Genomic DNA, 21,092 nt, shown 5'->3' on the forward strand with positions numbered 1-21,092 from the left:
TTTTCCTCCCTTCCCTCCCTTTACCATTATATATTTTTTTCATTTCCCCATTTGTGTCACCCCCTTTTTTCCCCATCCCCATCTCCCATGATCTCCTTTGCCTATTCTTCACCTTTGTTCCTGTAATCTGCCCTCTTCCTCCCTTTTCTCTTTGGTCACCCTAAGTTTCTTGTATTTCTTACCCTCTCACTGAGCATTTTAACTGCAGCAGCAGAAAATACCAGGGAGCAAAGAGGCTGGGAGAGTTGGGGAGTATGGTTTGTGAAGGCAAATAAACAGGCCAAGAAATCAATTTAATTGGCTTCCAGGGGCATATAACCCCTTCATCAGTCAGAGCCATTATGTTTCATTCACTGTCAAGTTTGATTTTGTAAGGGGACATTCTCTGGGACTCAGACCTCCACCCTGCTTGGTTGCCTCTTGTCCTTCAGTTCATTCTAGACCCTGGTGGCTTTTTCTCTACTTTCTAATTTGTCTTCTTCCTGGGTGCTTGATCTTATCATATTTGGATTCAGTGTGCTTCTTCGGGAGGCAGTTTTCATCCGTGTGACAGAAGCTATCTTATGCAAAGGGCCAGGATCATTCAGCCTAAAGAATGGGAAAGGTGGATAAACAGTGGGAGAGTTTACCTTGTTTTAAGCTCCTCATTGTTTTTCCAGACTTTAGGGGCTTGAAGAGGAGGAGGTAGATATGGGCAGAAGATGGAAGATTTCAGAGGTGGACAGCAACAGAAAGGAAGAGGAGAGAGATAAATGCACAGGGCAGAGAAACACATGATGTGAGGAACATGCAAAGGAAGAGAAGAAAATTCATGTAGAATGGGGGCAGGGGAGGAATCAAGGGGTGATTCATGAAAAATTGGGAGAATGAAACAAAATAGGAGTTAATGATGATACAGAACGTGACAGGGAGAGAAAGAATAGACTATTTCTCAAGAGGAAGGTCAACAGAAAAAGCAATATGAAATGAATAAATACAGTGTTAAGATGGGGGAAGGGAGGAACTGAAGAATAAGATGAGGTGGGAAAAGAGCATGGTACAAAGAAGGGGAATGGAAGGCAAAAAGAGGATTGCTGAAGCAGATCAGAGCTGCACAGAGCTTGGTAGGGGAAGAGGAGAGGATGAGGTATCAAAGGAAACAAATGCCTCTGGTGTGAGAAGGACACAGCATGATGGATGCAAAGAGAGCGCCGCAGGAGGGGCAATTTGTAAAAAAGAGCAGAAATACCATTGGGCGAATCCCCAAAAGAGAGAGGTGCCAAAGGAGTGGAGAGGAAACGCAGAGATACCTGGTGAAGAGGAGAGATTTGGCTCATTCCGTTGGCCAAATCCCTCACTAACCTACTGGAGGCCTCTGCATTTCATTCCCAAGCCAGGGCAACGTGAGCAAAGAGATTTAAAAAAACTAGAAATTCCCATTTACTTTAACTGATAGGAACTGGAATCTTTCTAGCCCCTGAGCACCAAAGACCTACAGCCTCTGATGTCATAAATTGCTGGTGTTGCCTTGGCAACCTGACAGGGTTCCTCCCTCCATGATGTCAGAGCAGCGGGTGTTACCTTAAGACCCACAGAGGAACAACTTGCGGCTTTGCTGAGGAGCTGTACACATATTGACCAGGGCCAGAGTCACATCTGTAGGATTCCTAGGTTGGTAGCTTGACCTTGCCTCCCTGCAGCTATTCTTAGCTCTAAATGAAGTCTTGTTTGTGGGCACCTGAGGTTCACTAGAGCCTGCAGGAGCAAGAGGAAAGGATCTCAGGAGACAGGGGCATTGAGGATGGTAGGACTGAAAAACAGGCAAAGAAGGAAGAGAGTGAAAACTGGCAGTTACAGAATGTGAAAGAAGGGCTCTGTAAGCAGGAAGGAGAGTTACTAAAAATGTAAGATGAAGCTCGCTTTGGGCTTTGGGTTTAGGAATGGACACGAAGCTGGAAATGCAGATTAGAGGGGATAGGGAGCCCTGTGAGAGCTGTGTGAAGCAGGAATACAGAAAAAGGAAGGATCTTGAATGGAACTTGGCTGTGAAGTTAAAAGGGGGGGTGGGGGACTCTGAGAGAAGCTGTCAGTGAGAGACCCAGGGTTAGTCCTGATGACGATAGGAGCAGGCACTGCCTGTGTCTAGTTTCTGATTGTTTTCTAGCACCTAGCACAATGTCTGTCACACAGGGGATGCTTAATATCTATTGATCAAGACGGTGAATAAATAAAAGGAGGCTAAGGAAGAGGAGCCCACCTTCCTTTCAGCCCAGCTCTCAGGCCTAAGTCTGCATAAATGGGTGAGCTGAGAAAGCAGACACTGGAGGAAAGGACTGGAGGGCAGTTACCAGAGTACCTGTGAAACCTGAGGCGGACAGAGGAGACACTGGGTGAGGGGCACACTCAGAGGCATCCAGGGCTGATTCTAGGGGCTGATCTGGGGAGCCTACAGAGATCATGGGAGAAAACATGAATAAACAGTCTTAGGAGCCCAAGAGGAAGATATGGAGGAGGCTAGAAAAAGGAGGTGGTTTCCAGAAAAGGTTAACAGTTGTTTCTCTTAAAGACAGAGTTGGAGATTTGAAATGGAAGTAGCATCCTTACCCCACCCCATTCCCAGTCATGAGACTACAATGGAATCTGCCATATGTAAATACATAAATACACACGCATGCATGTGCACAAACATGCCAGCCACAGAATTCATAAATCAACACAGATCCAAAATCGTGTCCAAATCTAGGCAATTACAGGGAAGTCAGCGTTGGCCAAGTGGGCCAAAAGGCAGAAAGAGGCACAGACTTAGATGTAAGAATCCCTGTAAAGGGTGGCCTTGACGTCTGACTATGCATTGCCTTGTTGGAGTCTAGAGGTTTAGAGTAAAACAGGAGATGGCAGGAGATGCACAGCTCATCACAACACTGAGATCTGTGAGCAGGCTGCTAAACACAGAAGCCGTAGCGGGAAAGGATGCACCCAATCAGGAATTATAACTTAACCTGTGCCTGTGGTGAAGAGTCAAAAATGCCCTGAATGGATCAAAGGAATCCAGGAAAGAAGCCCTGGAAGAGAGGTCGCAAGCTGGGAGCCCTGAGGGAGAGTCTGTCTATAATAAGAATGGCCAGGGCAGCTGGAGAAGGGTCTGGCGGGCGGGGGCCTTCAGCGAGGACGGTGGCGGCTGGATGCACTGTCAGCCGCTGCCATGGACTTGGGCAGCTCATATTTTGCAGCAGGCGACAGGCTGTCGACACGGCGGTCCTTTACCTCACCGTTAGAAACTCATTTCATTGATTTTTCCATCTTTCTTCTCTGGCTTCTCAGTCATCCCACCACTCACTTTTCCAGAGCCCCTTGCCTCTCTGTGGAAAGCTCCAGGGGACTGCCTGCCCACCCCTTCTCCACCCTAGGCCAGTGAGATAGCGTGAAGGATTTAGAGGTGCCGTTCAGCACCCTGAGGTAATCCCACTGGCTCTCACTGCCCCCCTCTAACAGGCACATGTGCAGACCAGGGCCTCTGTGTCCAGCTGTCTCGGGTACCCAGCTAAGGGGTTGACAGGGCCGAGATCCACCTGTTCTCCTGTCACCAAGCTGTACAGACTTGGAAGAAGACACCTTTTCCTAATCCCTCCCAAGACAGCATGGCATCCCCTCAAAATATCTCTTTCAAGTCAAATGAGAGAATAGGAGCTGCCTCTGTATTGGGGCAGGAATACGTGATTACGCTAAAGCCAAGGGTCCAGGTTGGGAATCACAGCAGGGCCACCCACTGGAACAATGCTGGCACTGGGGCCTGAGCAATTAGAAGGCATAAGTAGCACGTGGTTTCTGCAGAGAGAAGAGGGCATTCATATGCAATGTCTGGTCCTGTGTAGCGTTTTGAAGTGCACAGTTGGAAGGGCAGGGGTGGGTGAAGAAATGTTTACTTCATGTGTAGACATTTCCGCTGCGCCTCCTCCAGTCACAGCCAACTACCTTCAGTCTCTCCCTCTGGGGCTGGGATTGGGCTAAAGGTCAAGAGTCAATTGTCAGTCATTTGGCTTCTCAGTGGAGGAGGGCAGAGGGTGGGAGGGGAGTGTTAGACTGTGTTTCCCTGAGGAACTGATGGGGCGAACACCATTTTTCCTCAGATTTTTCATTCCCCGTTTTGTCGGTGACACCCTCCCACCCCCCACCCCAAAGCCCTCTGGCCCATCCTCTTTCTCTGGTCTTGGTAAGGTGTTTCTCTGGGACCCAGTGTGTCGTGAGTCTCTTGAGTCTGGCTTCTGCTGCTTGCCTTGATTCAGGTGCCTGTCATTCCCCCATCACAGTTGTCTTCCTTTCAATCCAGCCATTTCCACCTTCTCTATCACTTTTCTTGCTTGTACCACAGCCGCCTCCTTCCTCCCATCCCTAGCGTCACCGGGCTATGTGGTCTTCAAACCTAGAGATAAAGCCCAGTGCTTTAGGGACAGGAGTGTGCTTGAGGTTAGGAAAAGGGAAGGCTGAGTGAGGAAGGCCTAGACAGGGAGGCAGGGCAGGGAAGAGTGGGAAAGGGGGAACCGGCAGAACGGGACCAGAACGGTGTAAAAACCATGTGACCTGGAGCCGGGAGAGCCGGAGGGAAGGCCACAATTTAAATGAAAAAGGAAGGAGGGCGGTAGGCTGAGGCTGCGAGGACTGAGAAAAGGAAGAGAAAAACCCGGAGCCTGACCCCCTGCAGAGAAATGAAGGCCGAGAGGAGGAGGGAGGCCCAGTGGCTGTGGGAGAGGCGTAAGGCCGAAAAGGCAGGCGGCCGGCTCGGCCTCCGCCTCAGTCCTGAGTTCAAGCCGTGCCGGCTTTGACCCTTGTGGGAGGAACTGAAGTGGCAAATTAACGACGATAATGAAGTCACTGCTCCTTGTTTGTCTTTGCTGGTTTCCCCTTGAGATTTGTCCTTTGGCCAGACGGGGCACCGTGGGGGAGGGGAGGGCCAGCAGCGGGCAGCGCGGGGGAGGGGAGCGGAGAAGGGGACGGGAGATGGAGGCGCAGCGGCCAGACAGACCGGCGGAGCAGAGGGAGGGGTAAAGGAAGCCAGGGACGGAGGCGAGGAGGGCAGGGGAGACAAGCGCGGAAAGATGGGAAGGGAAAGAACAATGGAGAAAGGGAGAGGGACGCCTGGAAGGAGGAGCAGAGGCCCGGGAGGGAAAGGAGCGGTGGCAAGGGGAAATGGCGAGCCGGAGGGGAAGAACGTGGCCGGGGCTGTGGGAGCTGCAGCTGGCTGGGCTGGGGGCGGGGCCTCATCTCCATCTCTAATGGCTGTGAAATGAGGTTAGCTCCATTAGAGGCGGTGAGAGTGTAACGAGATCACACTCATTAGGGCTGGGCCATCCCAGTAATTACCACCACCCCAAACACGCCCGCGCCAGCCGGGCCACCGCGCGCAAACAGGCACGCGGCCGCACACCCGGACAGGACACCCCCACCTTTGAACGGGAAACCCAGGGCCCGGGGGTGGGGTGGGGGTAGAGCCTGGGGAGCCCCTGCGCTAATCCCGAAGAGGTGCCCGGACAGGGCTGTAGCCAGGCCCTCAGCCACACATAAGATCAGAAAGCAGTAAACACACACACACTCCAACTCAGGGAATTAGATGGGTGGATGAGCAATTATGGTTCCCATTTATTGATCACATACAAAGTGCCAGTCTCAATAATGATCATCTCAATGGGCACAACTCTATAAGGAACTATTTCCCATTCTATTTATGAAGAAACAAGCTTTAAGCAACCCACCCTGAGGACATTTACATCATAGAGAACAGAACTAGAATTTGATTCCAGACAGTACTATACTGTTTTTTTTTTTCCTGAAGTTCATATACTGTTATGAATACACATGTGTAGACTTTCAGCATTTATCACAAATCTGTGGTAGCTATCTCCATTTCACCTCCAGTAGCCAGCCAGCCAGAGACATGCACCCAGAATGGCCGGGGCCCCTGTGCAGACAGCAGTGTGAATGGCACTTCCTGGAGGTGCACAAACCTGCAGGCTGTTGTGGCCCATCTTACTGTAACAACCAGGAGAATGCCATGACAAGCTCAAGGAAGCGTGTGACAGCACTATGCTCAAGGCAACACACACAAGGGCAGAGCAGCACACTCAGACTCAAAGATCTCGTTCAAAAGACTTACCAGCCCAAGCTTAGAAGCTTACAAATTAACTCAAGAGCAGGGTGCTGGAGTTAGGCTACCTGAGGCCAGTCTCGACTCTTATTTTCCAAGTAAGAGGCCTTGAAAATTACATAACCCATCTAAGTCTGCTGCCATGTTTGTAAGTGGGAATGACTAGCTGTATCTATTTTATCAGATTGTAGTGGCGGATTAGGTGATGCGATGCTTCCAGAGGGCTCAGCACAGTGCCTGACACGTGATAAACATTTAAAGGTATTATTATTTGTTGTTTTAGCAGTATTTAAATAGACATTACCATCACAAGGATTCATGTAGAATCAAAGAACGAGAAGGATTTTGTATACACAGCCACTTACAATGGTGTCCTTCCAAATAATTCTAGAAGAATTGCATGTAATTCTTTTCAAGCTCAGGGAGATCAAAGATCTTCCACAGAGGTCCCCCATGCCAGGATCAGACAGGATCCGGAATCTGAATTCAAGGGTACAGCCCCCTGTTCTGTCACTGTGGAGTGCTGATACAGAAGAGTTCAGAGCTGACTTGGTGAGGTTATCTAAACCTGGGTCTCCAGTGCACCTGAAGATCACACAGTTCCTCACTGCTGTCCTAACACTTGCAGCATCATTGAGGGAGACACATTGGCAAGAGGCTCCTGTTCTCTCTGGGACATCCTCAACTCCAGCAGCGGGCATGCTGCGGCACATCTCAGCAAAGTAACGCAAATGTGCATGGATGTCCCTCTCCGCTTGTGGTTTTAATCTGTAGCTTCCCTTTTAGCCCGGTCTTCTCCCTCCCTCCCTCATCTTCTCAGCCTCTCCTTTCTCCTCACACCCCACCCAGTTCCCTTCTGCCCACCTTCAGCATCTTGCGAAGTGTAAGAGATAACCTCCTTGCTCCATCCTTCTCAAAGGGGACAGGCCCCTGCCCAATATGATGCCAAAGCTGTGAGGTCTTGAGGAGACTCGGACTGCAGGATTTACCTGTGCCGATCATGACCCAGCTCCCTGCCCCTTCCCCACCTCTCCCCCCCTTTTCCCTCCCCCCTCTCCTCTGCCCTGGCTGTCCCTTTCTCCCCTCTCTCTGATATCCCTTTCCCTGCCTGCCTCAGTCCCTGCCTTTCTTATCTTCTCTCTTTTGGACAAAACTTCTCTTGCACAAAGTAAGAGCTCCCTAAATGTTGGGGTGCCAGGGAGAGATCTAAAAGAGATAGGTAGAATTAAAATGGAGGAATGGGAATACCTTTTTTTGTTGTTGTTTTCTTTTTAAATATAGGTGAGCTTTAGAGACAGAGGCAGTGATCATTTTAAAGCAGGGAGAAGCCATAAGAGTTTTGATCCAAGTGTGAACCTGGGCAGAGCTTCCAGTCTCTGGTTTGGGATAATGTATCTAGACCCACCAGTCAAGAGGGCCTGTGAGAAATGAACACTGCTGCTGGGCAGACTAGATTGAAATCCTACTCACCAAAGAATCTGCCCTCAGTTAAAGGGCAGAGATGAGAGGAAGAGGCCTGGTCAAGAAGGGGCAAGGCCAAAGGAAAGCATCGGCCTAGCTGCACACACCTTGCCCAGCTCTTCGGGGAGAGGTGGGGTGGGATGGGGGGCAATGCAGGGAGAGCCAGAGAGAAGGAAAGGAACTGACCTGATGGACACCAGTATGGGCACTCTTCCCATGTTACCTGCACTGGTCTTCACAAAAGCTGGGTAAGGACAGCAGTGTATGCAACTGTGTGATCCCACAGATGCACTGGAGAGGCCCAGGCTCAGCAAAGCACACGAAGCCAACTCTGAACCCTTCTTCTGTGTGAGCACTCTAAAGTGAGGGCCAGGGAGTTTCCAGGTGAGGAAACAGACTAGATAAGTAACTTACCAGGGTTGCACAGCTGGTGAGGTGGGGCATCCAGGACTGAACCTGAGTCTGCATAAATCCTTAGCCCATGTTCTTCCACTGCCTTAGAAAAGAAATCTCATCTGGTTAGAGTTTATCTGCTGTTGGTACCAACTGATCCCCCTAATGTGGGCACACAGACTGCCATCTTCCCCTTCCCTCTGTGGCTGCCTCTTGAAAGCAACAGGTTGAAACCAAAAGGAGAGAAAGGCGGAGCAAAGTGAGCGTGGAGGGGGCAGCCTGGAGTCTGGGGTTTCAGAGAAAGGAAAGGAAAGTTCCCCAAAACGGGCTCCAAGGAAAAAGAATAGATGGAACAGTTGAAAAGTTAAGCAAGTCCAGAGGGCTCCGACTGGAAATCACTGTATGCAGATTGTAAGCAAATGTGTCTGGTGCCCTCTGGCTGACTTTGCTGGGAAAGACTCTGCCCTGCCACTGGGTCTGATGAAAAGTAAGGAGTGGTGGCTTTGTTTTTAAAAAAGGTGGGGAACTGGGAGGAGAAAGCCAGTCTATCACCGGGCAGGCCTGTCCCCTCCTCAGTGATGTGCCCTTTGTAACCACTAGGGAGCAATCCTGTTGCTTTTCCGCTCCAGCTCTGCCTGAGATGGGAGAGGAGGAGGAGTCCTGGTCTTGCTGGGGCTCCAGCTCCAGAGAGGGCGCCCCTGGCCAGCCTAGCCCCACACCGCTTGGTGAGGGGCACATTCTTTCCTCAGGCCTCACTTCTCTGGTCCTGCCTTTGCCCTTGTCCCTTTGGCTCCTGCAATTCTCAAGACTCTGAAGCCTGCTCTGCCTACTGTGGTCTCAGAGCCCCCGTTCGCAGTTTTCCGCTTCACATCCAAGCCTTTCTGTCACTCTCATAACATCTTCTGCAGTAGCTCTCAGGTCCTACAGGCTGTACCGAAGGTCCCTGGAAGTTCCCTGGCTTCTTCCTGTTCTAAGTACAGTGTATCTGCCCCCCTGAACAGTGAGGGCATATCAAGAAGTAGGAATTCTTGTCCAGCTCTTTACAGGGTGCTTCTCGGCCCTCCTCCCGTTGAGGAATATCTGTTCAGAGATTCTCGTGATGGGGCAGCTAGCCTCCCCGCCCCCTGCACTGGCCGAACTTTGAAAGCTGCACTCCATCCTTCCCTTCTCACCTTGAGGAACAGCCAGGGACCGGGGTCTGCACAGAGGAAGAGAGCGGCAATACCAAAAACAACCTCTTCTGTCTCCCACAGCTTCCTCTCCATCTTCCCCTCTCTCCCCACCCTGTGAGGGAAGGAAGTGTTAGGGAAGGAGATGGAATGCAGGGGCAGTGAGGGAGCTCTGGAGACTGAGGGCCATTTTGGAGCTGGAAGATTCATCTCCGGGGATGACTACACCCTCAGAACTCTCCGCCCTCCCTTGGCTCCAGGCCTGCCTCCTCCCATCCCCCTCGGTGGCAGCAGCCTTGTAATTTAAAGCTCTCTCTGTCGCCTCTAATGTGATCCTCTCGTTTTATTGACTCTCTCTGCCGTCTGTGGCGCCCCTTCACATCAATCTGTGCGCTAATCACACGGCCGCCACTGCCTGCTCTGCCTCCCCTAACCCCTCTCCTTACAGGCCCCGGCCCTCGCCTCTACCCAGGTCCTTCCTTTTGACCGTACCCACCTCCACCCTACACCTGATTTGCCCTCTTCTTCCTCCTTCCATTCTCCACACCCAGGAATGCCAAGACCTCTGAGGGCTTGCCTTCTCCCTAACCCCACAGCTAAGATGTACCCTGAGGGAGAGGAGATGCCCTTAAGGAAAGCCTGGAACCCCAGCAGGGATGGCTGTGATCTGAGGGAGAACAAGACTCTGGTCCTGGGGGGGGGGTGGTGAGTGGGGACCTGTTATCTGGTTCCATGCTACAGTCCATGGGGTCACAAAGAGTCGATATGACTTAGAGGTGAACATCTCTAGAAGGAGGTGAAAACTGAGGTCAAGATAGGAAGGGCAAAGAAAGGGACACAGATTCAGAGAGGGGCAGAAGAAAAGATTGAGGTGGAGGAAGATGGAAGGAGGGAAAGAAGTGAAAAAAATAATTGCTGCAGTTAAAGGTTTGTAATAAATAGTGGGTGATGGGAGAAGCACAGAGAAGAAAGGGGGGGGGGGCGTGGAGATGCACTGAGGCAGAGATAAATTTGCAATTGAAATTCTTTCCTGTTGAGGAGGAGGGGGAGGTGGGGAAGAGATTTGCAATTTTAAACAGCTGCAGACCTACCCTCCCTCCGCTGATCCAGGTCTCACCCACTAGCTAGCCCAAAGCTAATAAGCTCCTTTGGTTTCTAGCTAGGAATGAGCTGTGTCTTTTTTCTGTCCTGGGAAGTAGAAGCTTGGAGAGAGGATTTGGGGCTTAGGCATTCATAGCCCTCCTTTGCAGTGTGATATGAGTTGTGAGTCTGGGGCTAGGGAGAATTTGCTGATGGATGTGAGGTGGGCCAGCAGAGACACGGCACCCACCAGGTTCAGCCCTCAGCATCTTTTGCCAGGTCTGAGTTCTTCCTAGCAGGTGAGCCCCCATTATGGGGGTGACAGTGGGATATCAGGCCCTCCAGTCCAACACATGTATGCCCCCACTTCCCCCTGCCCCCCAGGGATTCCACAGGAGGAATGCCTTTATCCCAGAACTTCAGGGCTTCTGCTTTCTGGTTATCTAAGATAACAACCCCACCCCCACCCCCACCTCCAATTCCTTTACTTCCCTGTTAGTTCTCCAACCCCCCCAGCCCCCCACCCTTGGCCCAGGTGCTGATTTGCATTTTCATTAGCATGCGGAGCCAGCCCCACGCGGAGCTCCTTAATGGCTCTGACTCTGACTTCACGCCTGGCTGGTCCCCCAGGAGGAGGAGGAAAGTGGGAATGGAGGCTTCCAGGCTGACTGGGGCCAGATGGAGGACCCATTCCAAATCAAGGAATCTGAAGGTGAGGGTAAGACGTGGTCCAAGCTGGGAGAAGCCCCACCAGCCCCACCACTTCCTGGAAACACTCTGGCCTGAGCACTGAAGGTTTAATCGTTAGGGACCTGCTGATATTAACAAACTGAAGAGGAGTTAGGACACATGGGACACTGGGAGAAGTATGGGATGGTGAGGCATGGGAAACTGGCGAGTTAGAGGCGGGGAACCAAAATTAAAAAGATTGGGAGCAGCGTGCAGGGCTGGGTAGTTTTAATCAGCTGGAGGGAGCTCAGGAACCCTGGTTTCTAGACTTGGAGGCTCATTTTGCCAGCACTGTGTCTGAGGGCCAGTCCCGGTAGAGGGCGGAGCCCAGGCCACAGCTTTGGGGTCTTGCTCTGCGCCCCACCAGTCTTTTTCTAGTTTCAGCTTGGAACTAGTCAGCAGCTCATTCAGCCTCTCTTTCTTGGTTGCCTCACCCATAAAATAAGGTTGTTGTGAAGTTAAATGAGATAATTGATTAAAGTATTTAACAGTGCAGGGACCATAGTATATGTACCTTGACAGCTTATTACTGTTATTTTTTTTTTTTTAATCTCTGGGGAGGAGGAGGAGGAGGATTACCTCATACAAGCCTTTGTCTTTCAACTGGCCAAGAAGCTCCCACCTGTGACCAGAGATGGAACTGGAAGGCATCTGAGAGTAGCATGGTGCCTGCAGGCCAGAGGAAATTCACTGTGGCCTCTGGCAAGAGGATCTTGACTTAGGGAAATTACCTCTTCAGGGTGCAGAAAATCTGAGGGTCTTTTCCAGAGTTTATCTACTCAACAGATATGTATGGATATGTGGCAGGCGTCTTTCTTGGTACCAATGATAGAACAATCAATAAAGCAGAGTTTCTGCTCTCGTGGAACTTAGTTTCTAGAAAGGAGAAATAAGGAAACCAGGAAATATCAGGTAGTGATAGTAGATCTCTGGAGAAAATACACCCCCCCAGGCTGTGTTAGCTTCTGTAGAGAGGGGAGGCCTGTTGGAAGAAGTGCTATTTAAGCAGACATGACAAAGAGCCACTGGGCAGAGACTGGGGGAAGAGCATTGCAGGCAGAGTCAGCAGCTCCGGCCAGCCGCTAAGGTGGGAATGAACTTGCTGTGTTTGAGGAACGAAGAACATCAGTGGGCTGGCGCTGGCCAGTCAGGTGGGGTGGAGAGTATTAAAGAGGTACTGGAAGTAGGCAGGTGCCAGATCAAATAGGCCTTTTTGTAGATCAGGGAGTGGAGTTTGGGTTTTATTCACAGTGCAGTGAGAAATCACTGATGGGTTGTAAGCAGAATATAGTATGATTTACATTTTGAAAGGTGATTATAATGTCTGATTTTTGCTTTTAAACAATACAGGGAAAGGGGTGGTGCCTAATGATACACATGAAACAAGACTGGCCCCGAGTTAACAAGATCCTAATGTATAGCACAGGGTTTATCCTATGATAAACCATAATGGAAGAGAATATTAAAAAAGAATGTATATATGTATATAGCTGAGTAGCTTTGCTATACAGCAGAGATTGACTCAACATTGTAAATCAACTATACTTCAGTTAAAAAACAAAAAACAAAACAGGGACTTCCCTGGTGGTCCAGTGGCTAAGATTGTGCGCTCCTAATGCAGGGGGCCCAGCTTCGATCCCTGGTCAGGGAACTAGATCCTGCATGCAGTAGCTAAGAGCTGGTGCAGACAAATAAATAAATTAATTAGTTTTTAAAAACCCACATTGGCCCGAGTTTGGAGACTGTTGAAGCTGGGTGATCAGTAAAAACAAAGGGATTCCTTATATTTGGTCTATCTTTATCTATGTTTGGCATTTGTCATAATTTTGAATTACATAATTAAATGAAAGGTCATTCTGAGTGGAAGGAGAGGCTGTAGTGGAAATGGAGGCCAACATGGAGTCTCTTGCACTAGTTCAGGGAAGAGACAGCTGTGGCTTTGGCCAAGGTGGTGTTCTTGGGGAGGCTGAATGGAGGACTGAGATGCTCGAGAGGTTACTGTCGAATGGCCTGCCTGTGGGTGGGGGTGAGAGGAAACTGGATCTTTAGCATAAGCAACTGGATAAATGGTGGTACCAATTTTTGAGATAGGAGAGATGGAGAGGAACAAGTTCTGGGCAGAAGTAGAGTTCTGATTTTGGACATGTTCAGTCTGAAGTCTGTTAGACACTAATGAAGCTTCAAGTTGGCAAATGGGTCCTTGAATGGTGCCGAGGGAAGAGGGTGGGCCTGGAGTATATCGGGAGCATCAGCTGCCTGGCTGGGGGTCTCCCCTGCCACCTCACTGCTCCGCTCTGTCCGTGTCTCCCCCACAGGGTCCTGGCTGTCACGCTGAGATGAACCCCCAGCTCTCCTCCGTCTGCCATGGCCACCCTTAACCTGTCCTCTGTCACTGGCACCACCCCCTCCCCTGGGCATGATGCCCCATCCCTGCCTCCGGACACCTCCTCCCCCAGCACCCCTTCTGATCCTGTCACCAAAGATGCCCCTGATGCCCCCTCCACCTCTGAGAGCATGAGGTCCTCGGAGGCAGGGGGGCAGCCCCTGGAGTCAGGCTGTGGCCTCGTCCCACCAAAGGAGATAGGGGAGCCCCAGGAGGAGCCTGGCCGTGGCGGCTTCCCACCAAAGGACCTGGGGGTGGAAGAGTACGAGGAGGACGAGCAGGAGGAGGAGGGAGGGCTCCCTCCCGTGGACCTAAGTGACCACTTATTCTTCGCAACTGGAGGTGAGGCCTGCCTAGTGGCCAAGCTGTTCCCGCCAGGCGACAGTGAGCTCCCATTACCAAAGGGCTTCCCCCGGGGTGAGGCAGGCATCCAAGAAGAGTCCAGCCTGCCCCTCCTTGCCCATCCGCCCCCTGTACACCTCACTGCCCTTCACGTCCAACATGGCTTTGACCCAATCCAAGGCTTTAGCTCTTCTGACCAAATTCTGTCCCACGATACCTCAGCGCCATCTCCGGCCACCTGTGAGGGAAGGGACGGAGCCTTCTGGAGCTACCAGCTGGCTCCAAACCCACCCGGAGATCCCAAAGATGGCCCCACGGGGAGCCGGGGAGGAGACCCCAGGGCGCTCTTCTGGTTCTGCCTCCTGTGCCGCCTGGGGTTCAGCAGGCCCCAGGCCTTTGTGGGTCACACACGGTCTCACGGGGTGAAGCTAACCGCTGCTCAACACCAGGGCCTGCTCGGCAACCCAGCCGTGCTCCAGGAGGGGGATGAGGCCTGCATGGCCCTGCTGAGCTTCCTGGAACCAAAACCGCCTGCTCGCCCTTTAGAGAGACCCCTTGACAACAGCAGCACCGTGAACACGGAAGCCAATGCAGCCCAGATGGAGGACGGGCCCCCTGCGGCAGAAGCCCAGGCCCCCGTCCCGCCCGTGGAAGACGTCATGGCCCTCAGCCCAACCTCCCCCCAGACCACCCCAGCCACCTGGGACCCCAGCCCAACCCAAGCCAAAGAATCGCCAACATCGGCAGGCGGGGCGGGGTCAGATTGGTTCCCTGAGGGGCATGAGGAGGATGGCGGGCTCTGCCCCCCACTCAACCAAAGCTCACCCACCTCCAAGGAGGGGGGCACTCTCCCTGCCCTGGGGGGCTCCCCTGAAGACCCCGGCGACCCGGCCCAGCCCTATCGTTTGGCTGATGACTACAGCCTGGCCCCGGCAGCCTTCCAGGGCCTCAGCCTGTCCAGCCACATGTCTCTGCTGCACTCACGCAACTCTTGTAAGACGCTGAAGTGTCCCAAGTGCAACTGGCACTACAAGTACCAGCAGACGCTGGACGTGCACATGCGGGAGAAGCACCCTGAGAGCAACAGCCACTGCAGCTACTGTAGTGCAGGGGGTGCCCACCCCCGCCTCGCCCGCGGAGAGAGCTACAACTGCGGCTACAAGCCCTACCGCTGCGAGGTCTGCAACTACTCCACCACCACCAAGGGCAACCTCAGCATCCACATGCAGTCTGACAAGCACCTGGCCAACCTGCAGGGCTTCCAGGCCGGGCCCGGGGGCCAGGGGAGCCCCCAGGAAGCCGCGGTCCCGCCCCCTGCAGGGGACAAGGAGCCCAAGACCAAGTCGTCCTGGCAGTGCAAGGTGTGCAGCTACGAGACCAACATCTCCCGCAACCTGCGCATCCACATGACCTCTGAGAAGCACCTGCAGAACGTCCTCATGCTCCACCAGGGGCTGCCGCTGGGCCTGCCGCCCGGGCTGGTGGGGCCCAGCCCCCCTCCCCAGGCGGGGGCTGCCCCTGCCACCCCCCCTGACCTCTTTCAGTACTTTGGGCCGCAGGCCCTAGGGCAGCCTCAGGCTCCCTTGCCTGGCCCTGGGCTGAGGCCAGACAAGCCCCTGGAAGCCCAGCTGCTTCTCAACGGCTTCCACCACCTCGGAGCACCTGCCCGCAAGTTCCCTGCACCTGGTAAGCTCCCTGGGTGTTCTCCTCTTTTCCCTTTCCCAGGGCCAGACTTGGTTCCCTGCTTTCTCCTGACGGCCAGCACCCCCACCCTTAGGTAACGCCAGCTCCCTCGGCACCCACCCCTCCCATTGCCACACAGCAAGCCCATCCTGCCCCATTCCTTCCCGCGGTCACTAACCTGTCTCTGTTCCCTAGCCCCTGGAAGCCCTTCCCCAGACACCCACCTGCCTCAGAGTCAGCTCCTGGGAGCCTTGTCTGACGGGCTGCCCACCTCGCCGCCCCCAGACGACAGCCCGTCCCTGAAGGTGTTCCGCTGCCTGGTGTGCCAGGCCTTCAGCACAGACAGCCTGGAGCTGCTGCTCTACCACTGCAGCGTGGGCCGGAGCCTCCCGGAGGCCGAGTGGAAGGAGGTGGCCGGTGACACCCACCGCTGCAAGCTCTGCTGCTACGGCACCCAGCTCAAGGCCAACTTCCAGCTCCACCTCAAGACTGACAAACATGCCCAGAAGTACCAACTGGCAGCCCACCTGAGGGAGGGGGGCGGGGCCGTGGGCACCCCCTCCCCAGCACCCCTGGGAGACGGGGCTCCTTATGGCTCTGTCCCCACCTTGCACCTGCGCTGCAACATCTGCGACTTTGAGTCCAACAGCAAGGAGAAGATGCAGCTGCATGCCCGGGGGGCGGCCCATGAAGAGAACAGCCAGATCTATAAGGTGAGAGTGGGGCGGAAGGTCTGGAATCGGAAGGACACTGCGCAGAGCCTGGGGGAGAGAGGGGGAAGAGGGGACTGGGATGGAGTGAGGAGATGCAGAGTGAGAAAGGGATGCAAAAACCCAGGGCAGCGGAATAGGAGAAAAAAGGCAAGGGCACAGGGTAAAAGCTATTTGGAGTCAGGTGTGGAGAAAGAGAACAAAGGATGGTGGACTCTGACCAGGTGACTCCAGTACTTTATTCAGCTTTTCTGGTGTTTGGGACTAGGCAGGAGGGTTCTTGTGTCTGCTCAGTCCATCTCGTCCCCAAAACTTCAAGAGGATAGAGTCAATTCTATTTGTACACTAGGAGGGAATCCAGGATTGGTGGGAGGAAGAAAGGAAGGCGGGGGAGCAAGAGCAGTCACACTAAGGTGGCCAAAGGAAAGAAAAGGGCTCGAGAGAGAGGAAGGGACGTGGGGGTGCTGCTGCTGGTCAGACTCCCCTGGGGGAAGCAAAGGAGCCCCCTGGAATCGGGGTTGTCCGTCCTGGGCCTGAGCAGCCTCTTTGCATGCTTTCAGTTTCTGCTGGAGATGGAGGGGACCGCGACGGCGGCGGGGCCAGAACCGGGGCTGTTCCGCTGCCTGCTGTGCGCCTGGGAGACACCCTCCCGCCTCGCGGTGCTGCAGCACCTGCGGGCACCTGCCCACCGTGACGCCCAGGCCCAGCGGCGCCTGCAGCTGCTACAGAGTGGCCCCGCGGCTGACGAGGGGCTCCCGGCTCTTCAGAGCATCCTGAGCTTCAGCCATGGGCAGCTCCGGCCTCATGGTGAGGAAGAGGGGACAGGAGAGGAAGGGAAGGGCAGCCCGGGCGGGGGACCCAGGAGAGAGTGGCGCAAGGACGAGAAACGGATCTGTGCACAGTCCAGAGCAAGTGGAAAGGTGCCGTGAAGGGTGCTGAAACTGACTTTCAGGAACACTGGGACAAGAGGCTATTGGAGGAGAAGGAAGAGAAGAGCAGAGGTTTTGCGGGATGGAGAAATAGAGCAGGCAGGGAGGGAGGTGAGAAGGAACCACCCAGTGAGTCTGAGTCGTGACCGGTGTGCTGGAAGTGCAGGGGGGAGGTGGGTTGGTGGTGGCAGGAGCTGGTTAGGAAGGAGAAGGGAGAAGAACAGAAAAACAATAGACAGCTTTGGGCTGGGCCAGGACTGGTCAGAAGGAGGTGGGAGCTGGGGGCGTGGCCCAAAGGCAGCAGGATAGGACACTCTTGATGAGCTCCCCAGCCTATTCCTGTCTCGGAGGAGCTCCTCAGCCCCAAGGCTGGGCTTAAGGTCCTCCTTAGGCAGCTGAGGTTGTACCAGAGAGACTGGAACAGTCTGCCAGGTACCACTGATCCAGGGAGTGCAGAAGAGCCTGAAAGGGGCTCTGAGACGTGGGCACAGGCGTCCGGGCTTTGTAGAGGCTGGCGGTGGGTGAGGGTGAGGGCATAGGCAGCAAGAACCAGGAACAGGCAGCATTGACTGGTGCTAATTGAATTGCCAATATGCTGGCTGGAGTTAAGTGCTGGAGGGGCCCAGATCAATAGCTAACGATTTTGGCGCAGGGCTGAGTGGAGTTAAGGAACTTTAACACTTTAATTAGGCCGCCACCGAAAATAAATTCCTACACATCTGTCAATTCTTGCTTGAGTGGTAATCTCCTTTCCCAGCCAGACCTGCCGCTTCCTACTCACAGCAGCTGCTTCCCTTTAACCTCACCTTCCCACTTCGGTGCCTCTCACTCTACCTTTCTGGGCTCCCTGCTTCCACGATCAGTCAAGACAGGGAGCTGAGTTTGGTCTTGTTCCTGTCTACTGCTGGGCTTGTTCCCTCATCTTTAAGTGTCGGGGCTAGACTCAGAAAGATTTCTTGGGCCCTGCAGAAGGAAATGGCAATCCACTCCAGTATTCTTGCCTGGGATATCCCATGGACAGAGGAGTCTGGCAAGCAACAGTTAAAGGGGTTGCAAAAGAATAGGCTACAACTTATCAACTAAAACAACAGTAACCAGTCCTAACACTGTAATTTTGCCCCTCATTCTCTGTATTTCTTTTCAGCAGCTCTTTTGTCTTCTCCTGCCTACTGATTTTTTTTTTTTTCCTGCCTACTGATTTATCTATCCATCTTCTCCTTCATTGCCTGGCTGCTTGTCCTGCTTCCTCTGCCCTTTTTCTTCCCTTCTGTAGTGCTTCGTTCTTTTAAATTGACTCTCCCTTCATCCTACACAGGGAAGACTCCTGTCACCCTCTTAGCTGGGCCACCCACCCCTGAGAAAGATGCCCAGAATAAGACAGAACAGTTGGGTGAGTTACTTATCTGGTCCATTTTTTCCTCCATCCCTTTTCCTCCTTACCGGCCCTCCCCCCACACCTGCCCCACAATTCTCATACATTCTGAGGTACTCATGGAACCTCTCGGTAATCCAGACACTCAGCAAGGCCTCCAGTGCTGAAGGAGCTACCATGATCAAAAGAAATGATTCATCAGAGAGAAGGGAGGTGGAGCCACAGAGAGCTGGGTGCTTCTGCCCTGTGGCCATCCCGCCAGCCTGGGGTCAGCCCTGCTAAGCCCCACTCCCTGCATGAGTGCAGTTCTGTAGTTTCCTGCTCTTTCTCCCTTTCCCCAGGGGCCACCCTCTACCTTGCAAGCCCTGCACTACAAATCAGACCATCTTAAGGGCCTGGGGTCTGTGAAAGGAAGAGGGAGGGCTGTCAGAGTCTCTGAATCTCTCTTTTCATCTTCAGTTTCTGAAGAGGCAGAGAACAAGACTGGCCCTCCTGGAGACAGTGCCAACCAGACCACGGTCAGAACTGGGGTAACGGGGAAGAGCTGGGGGGGCTCTGATTTTACTGAGATCTGCTCACACTCTAAAGGCTGAACTGTAGACCTTTACAGACAAGGGATTTCAGACCAAAGGTAGACTTCATTTTGTCATGCTTGTGACTCATGTCACTCTGAATACAACAATTCTGAAATTGCACCTAGGTCTGGTTACAGATGTGAGCACAGTTGACCCTGAGGGGTGGAGCACAAGGGAGATAACAAACAGGAAGCAATGGTGGGAATTTGAGGGAATTTGAGGTGACGAAATAAACTATTGAGGGGAGGAAAGACTGGAAGTAGATGGAGGGAGGGAAGAAGTAAATAAATGAAGAGAGAAAGGCAAAAATAAAGCATTAGCTGCTGCCCAGCTGTTTATTTCTGCTGGGAGCAGAAAGATGAGATGTGAAGTTCACCTCCTAGAGAGCCCTGGGTGCACTGCCCTGGCACCTCCCTGGGGCAGAGGAACTGACCCACTGACCCAGGTGATCCGACAGCAAGCTCTGCCAGTCTGGATGCATGACATAGGCAGGACCCAAGGGTCATTTAGGTTGACTCTGGGGGGATCCCCAGCCTCTGGTCTTGAGGTGCCACCCCCTGCCTCCCAGCTCTCCACACTGGACTGCACACAGCGTGTGTGTTATGACTGCAGACACTGCAGTAACGGCATATATCCTCGGCTCCCTTGTGTCCTGACTTCGAGATGTCTGCTCCCAGGCCTGAGTGCATTAAGCTGAGCATCTGGATACCCTTCCATTCTGGCCATTCCCTCCCTGATGTGTGGTCCTGGACCAGTGGCACTGGCAATGGGAGGAAGTGAGCCAGGAAGACAGAAATGCAGGCTGGAGGTCAGGCAGTCAGGTGACGAAGGCAAGGTGGAAGCAGAGGGGCCTCCCCGCCCCACCTTCTGGAGGTGTGGGCAGGAAGGTGCCAGCCAAGCCAGGCCAGAATTCTCCTGGGCCACTGGGGGAGCTGTCGTGTTTGTTTACATTAAAAAGGGAAGGGGAGAAAGAGGCAGGCGGAGAAAGTGGGAGCTGCTGAGACTCTGAGGGAGAATGAGGCGGCTTCTGAGCAGACAGGTAGGGAGCGCAGGTAGTGGGCAGGGAGCCTGTGGGGTCCAGGAAGTGCCAGAGGGGAGGGGGGCCATTTCACGGAGGAGATACCGGCAGGGTGGGGGCAGGTAAGAAACGAAAACTAAACCAGAGGGGTAGGGACAGGGCCCTGTCTAGGCTCGAGAACTGAGCAGGCAGCAGAGACGGGGAGAGAGAGGAACCAGGATGAAGGAGACAGGAGTGGAGGGTAGGCGAGGGCAGTTCAGCCTGGGCCTTTCTTCAGACAGAGGGAAGCAAGGGCGGAGTCAGCTTTCAGCTTTCAGGACTGGGGCTCTTCCTCCATCAGGAGTGGGGGGACCCGGCCATGTCCATAAACCCCAGGGCTCCGAGATGGTGGGTCCCCCCCACCCCTGACAGCCCGCCCGTGTGCCCCCAGGTATTCTGCTGTCCATACTGCAGTTTCCTGAGTCCGGAGTCCGAGCAGGTGAGGGCTCACGCGCTCTCCCAGCACGCAGTGCAGCCGACGTTCAGGTGCCCGCTATGCCAGGAGCAGCTGGTGGGCCGGCCTGCCCTGCACTTCCACCTCAGCCACCTCCATAACGTGGTGCCCGAGTGTGTGGAGAGGCTGCTGCTCGTGGTGAGTCCGGGGGGCGGGGGCCAGCAGCTGTGTGGCTGGGTGTGCTGAAGGAAGTGGCTCTGTGGGGATCTGACAGGAGTTGAGAGCTGGAGGCAACCTGGGGGCTGAACCTGTCCAGCAGCCTCTGCTCGCTGGTGAGGAAGCACCATTGAGGCGTGTGAGAGCTGGCTTCCACGGCAGGCACGGCTGAGGCTGTAGGACAGCGGAGGCGGCAGCCAGGCCCTCCCCTGTGGGGAAGGCAGGGATTAGGTGGGAAGTCAGAGGAGCCTGGAGCTAGACTGGGCACGACCAGGTATGGAGCCGGGGGGGGGGGGGGGGGGTCTCGAGTAGAGGGCCAGTGGGGGAAGTCACTGACCTCGCTTCCATCTCAGGCCACAACCGTAGAGATGACCTTGATGACCAAAGTGCTGCCCGGGCCTGCTCTAAGCCCTCTGGGGGATGGCCCAGAGCCCTCCTCTCCCGCACCAGAGCCTGCGCCCAGCAGAGCCCAAGCCGCAGG

The 21,092-nt window shown here is 53.8% G+C and overlaps 1 protein-coding gene across 2 annotated transcripts in view; it reads left to right on the forward strand.

The window, feature by feature from the left end:
* The window catches only part of ZFHX2 (zinc finger homeobox 2), a 29,472-nt gene that overhangs the window by 1,642 nt on the left and 6,738 nt on the right, over positions 1–21,092 (forward strand). The window contains exons 1-8 of one of the 2 annotated variants that reach the window (XM_065941069.1): positions 13,587–13,675; positions 14,125–15,361; positions 15,554–16,071; positions 16,629–16,875; positions 18,313–18,387; positions 18,829–18,887; positions 20,393–20,593; positions 20,965–21,091. In XM_065941069.1, coding sequence (XP_065797141.1) covers positions 14,173–15,361; positions 15,554–16,071; positions 16,629–16,875; positions 18,313–18,387; positions 18,829–18,887; positions 20,393–20,593; positions 20,965–21,091 — 2,416 coding nt within the window. In that variant the 5' untranslated portion in view covers positions 13,587–13,675; positions 14,125–14,172. Of the gene's footprint in view, positions 1–13,265; positions 15,362–15,553; positions 16,072–16,628; positions 16,876–18,312; positions 18,388–18,828; positions 18,888–20,392; positions 20,594–20,964; position 21,092 lie in introns of those variants that run through there. The other variant, XM_065941068.1, reaches the window with a different exon arrangement.

Source organism: Muntiacus reevesi, chromosome 7, assembly GCF_963930625.1.
Source record: "Muntiacus reevesi chromosome 7, mMunRee1.1, whole genome shotgun sequence".
In the NCBI taxonomy this organism is placed as follows: Eukaryota; Metazoa; Chordata; class Mammalia; order Artiodactyla; family Cervidae; genus Muntiacus; species Muntiacus reevesi.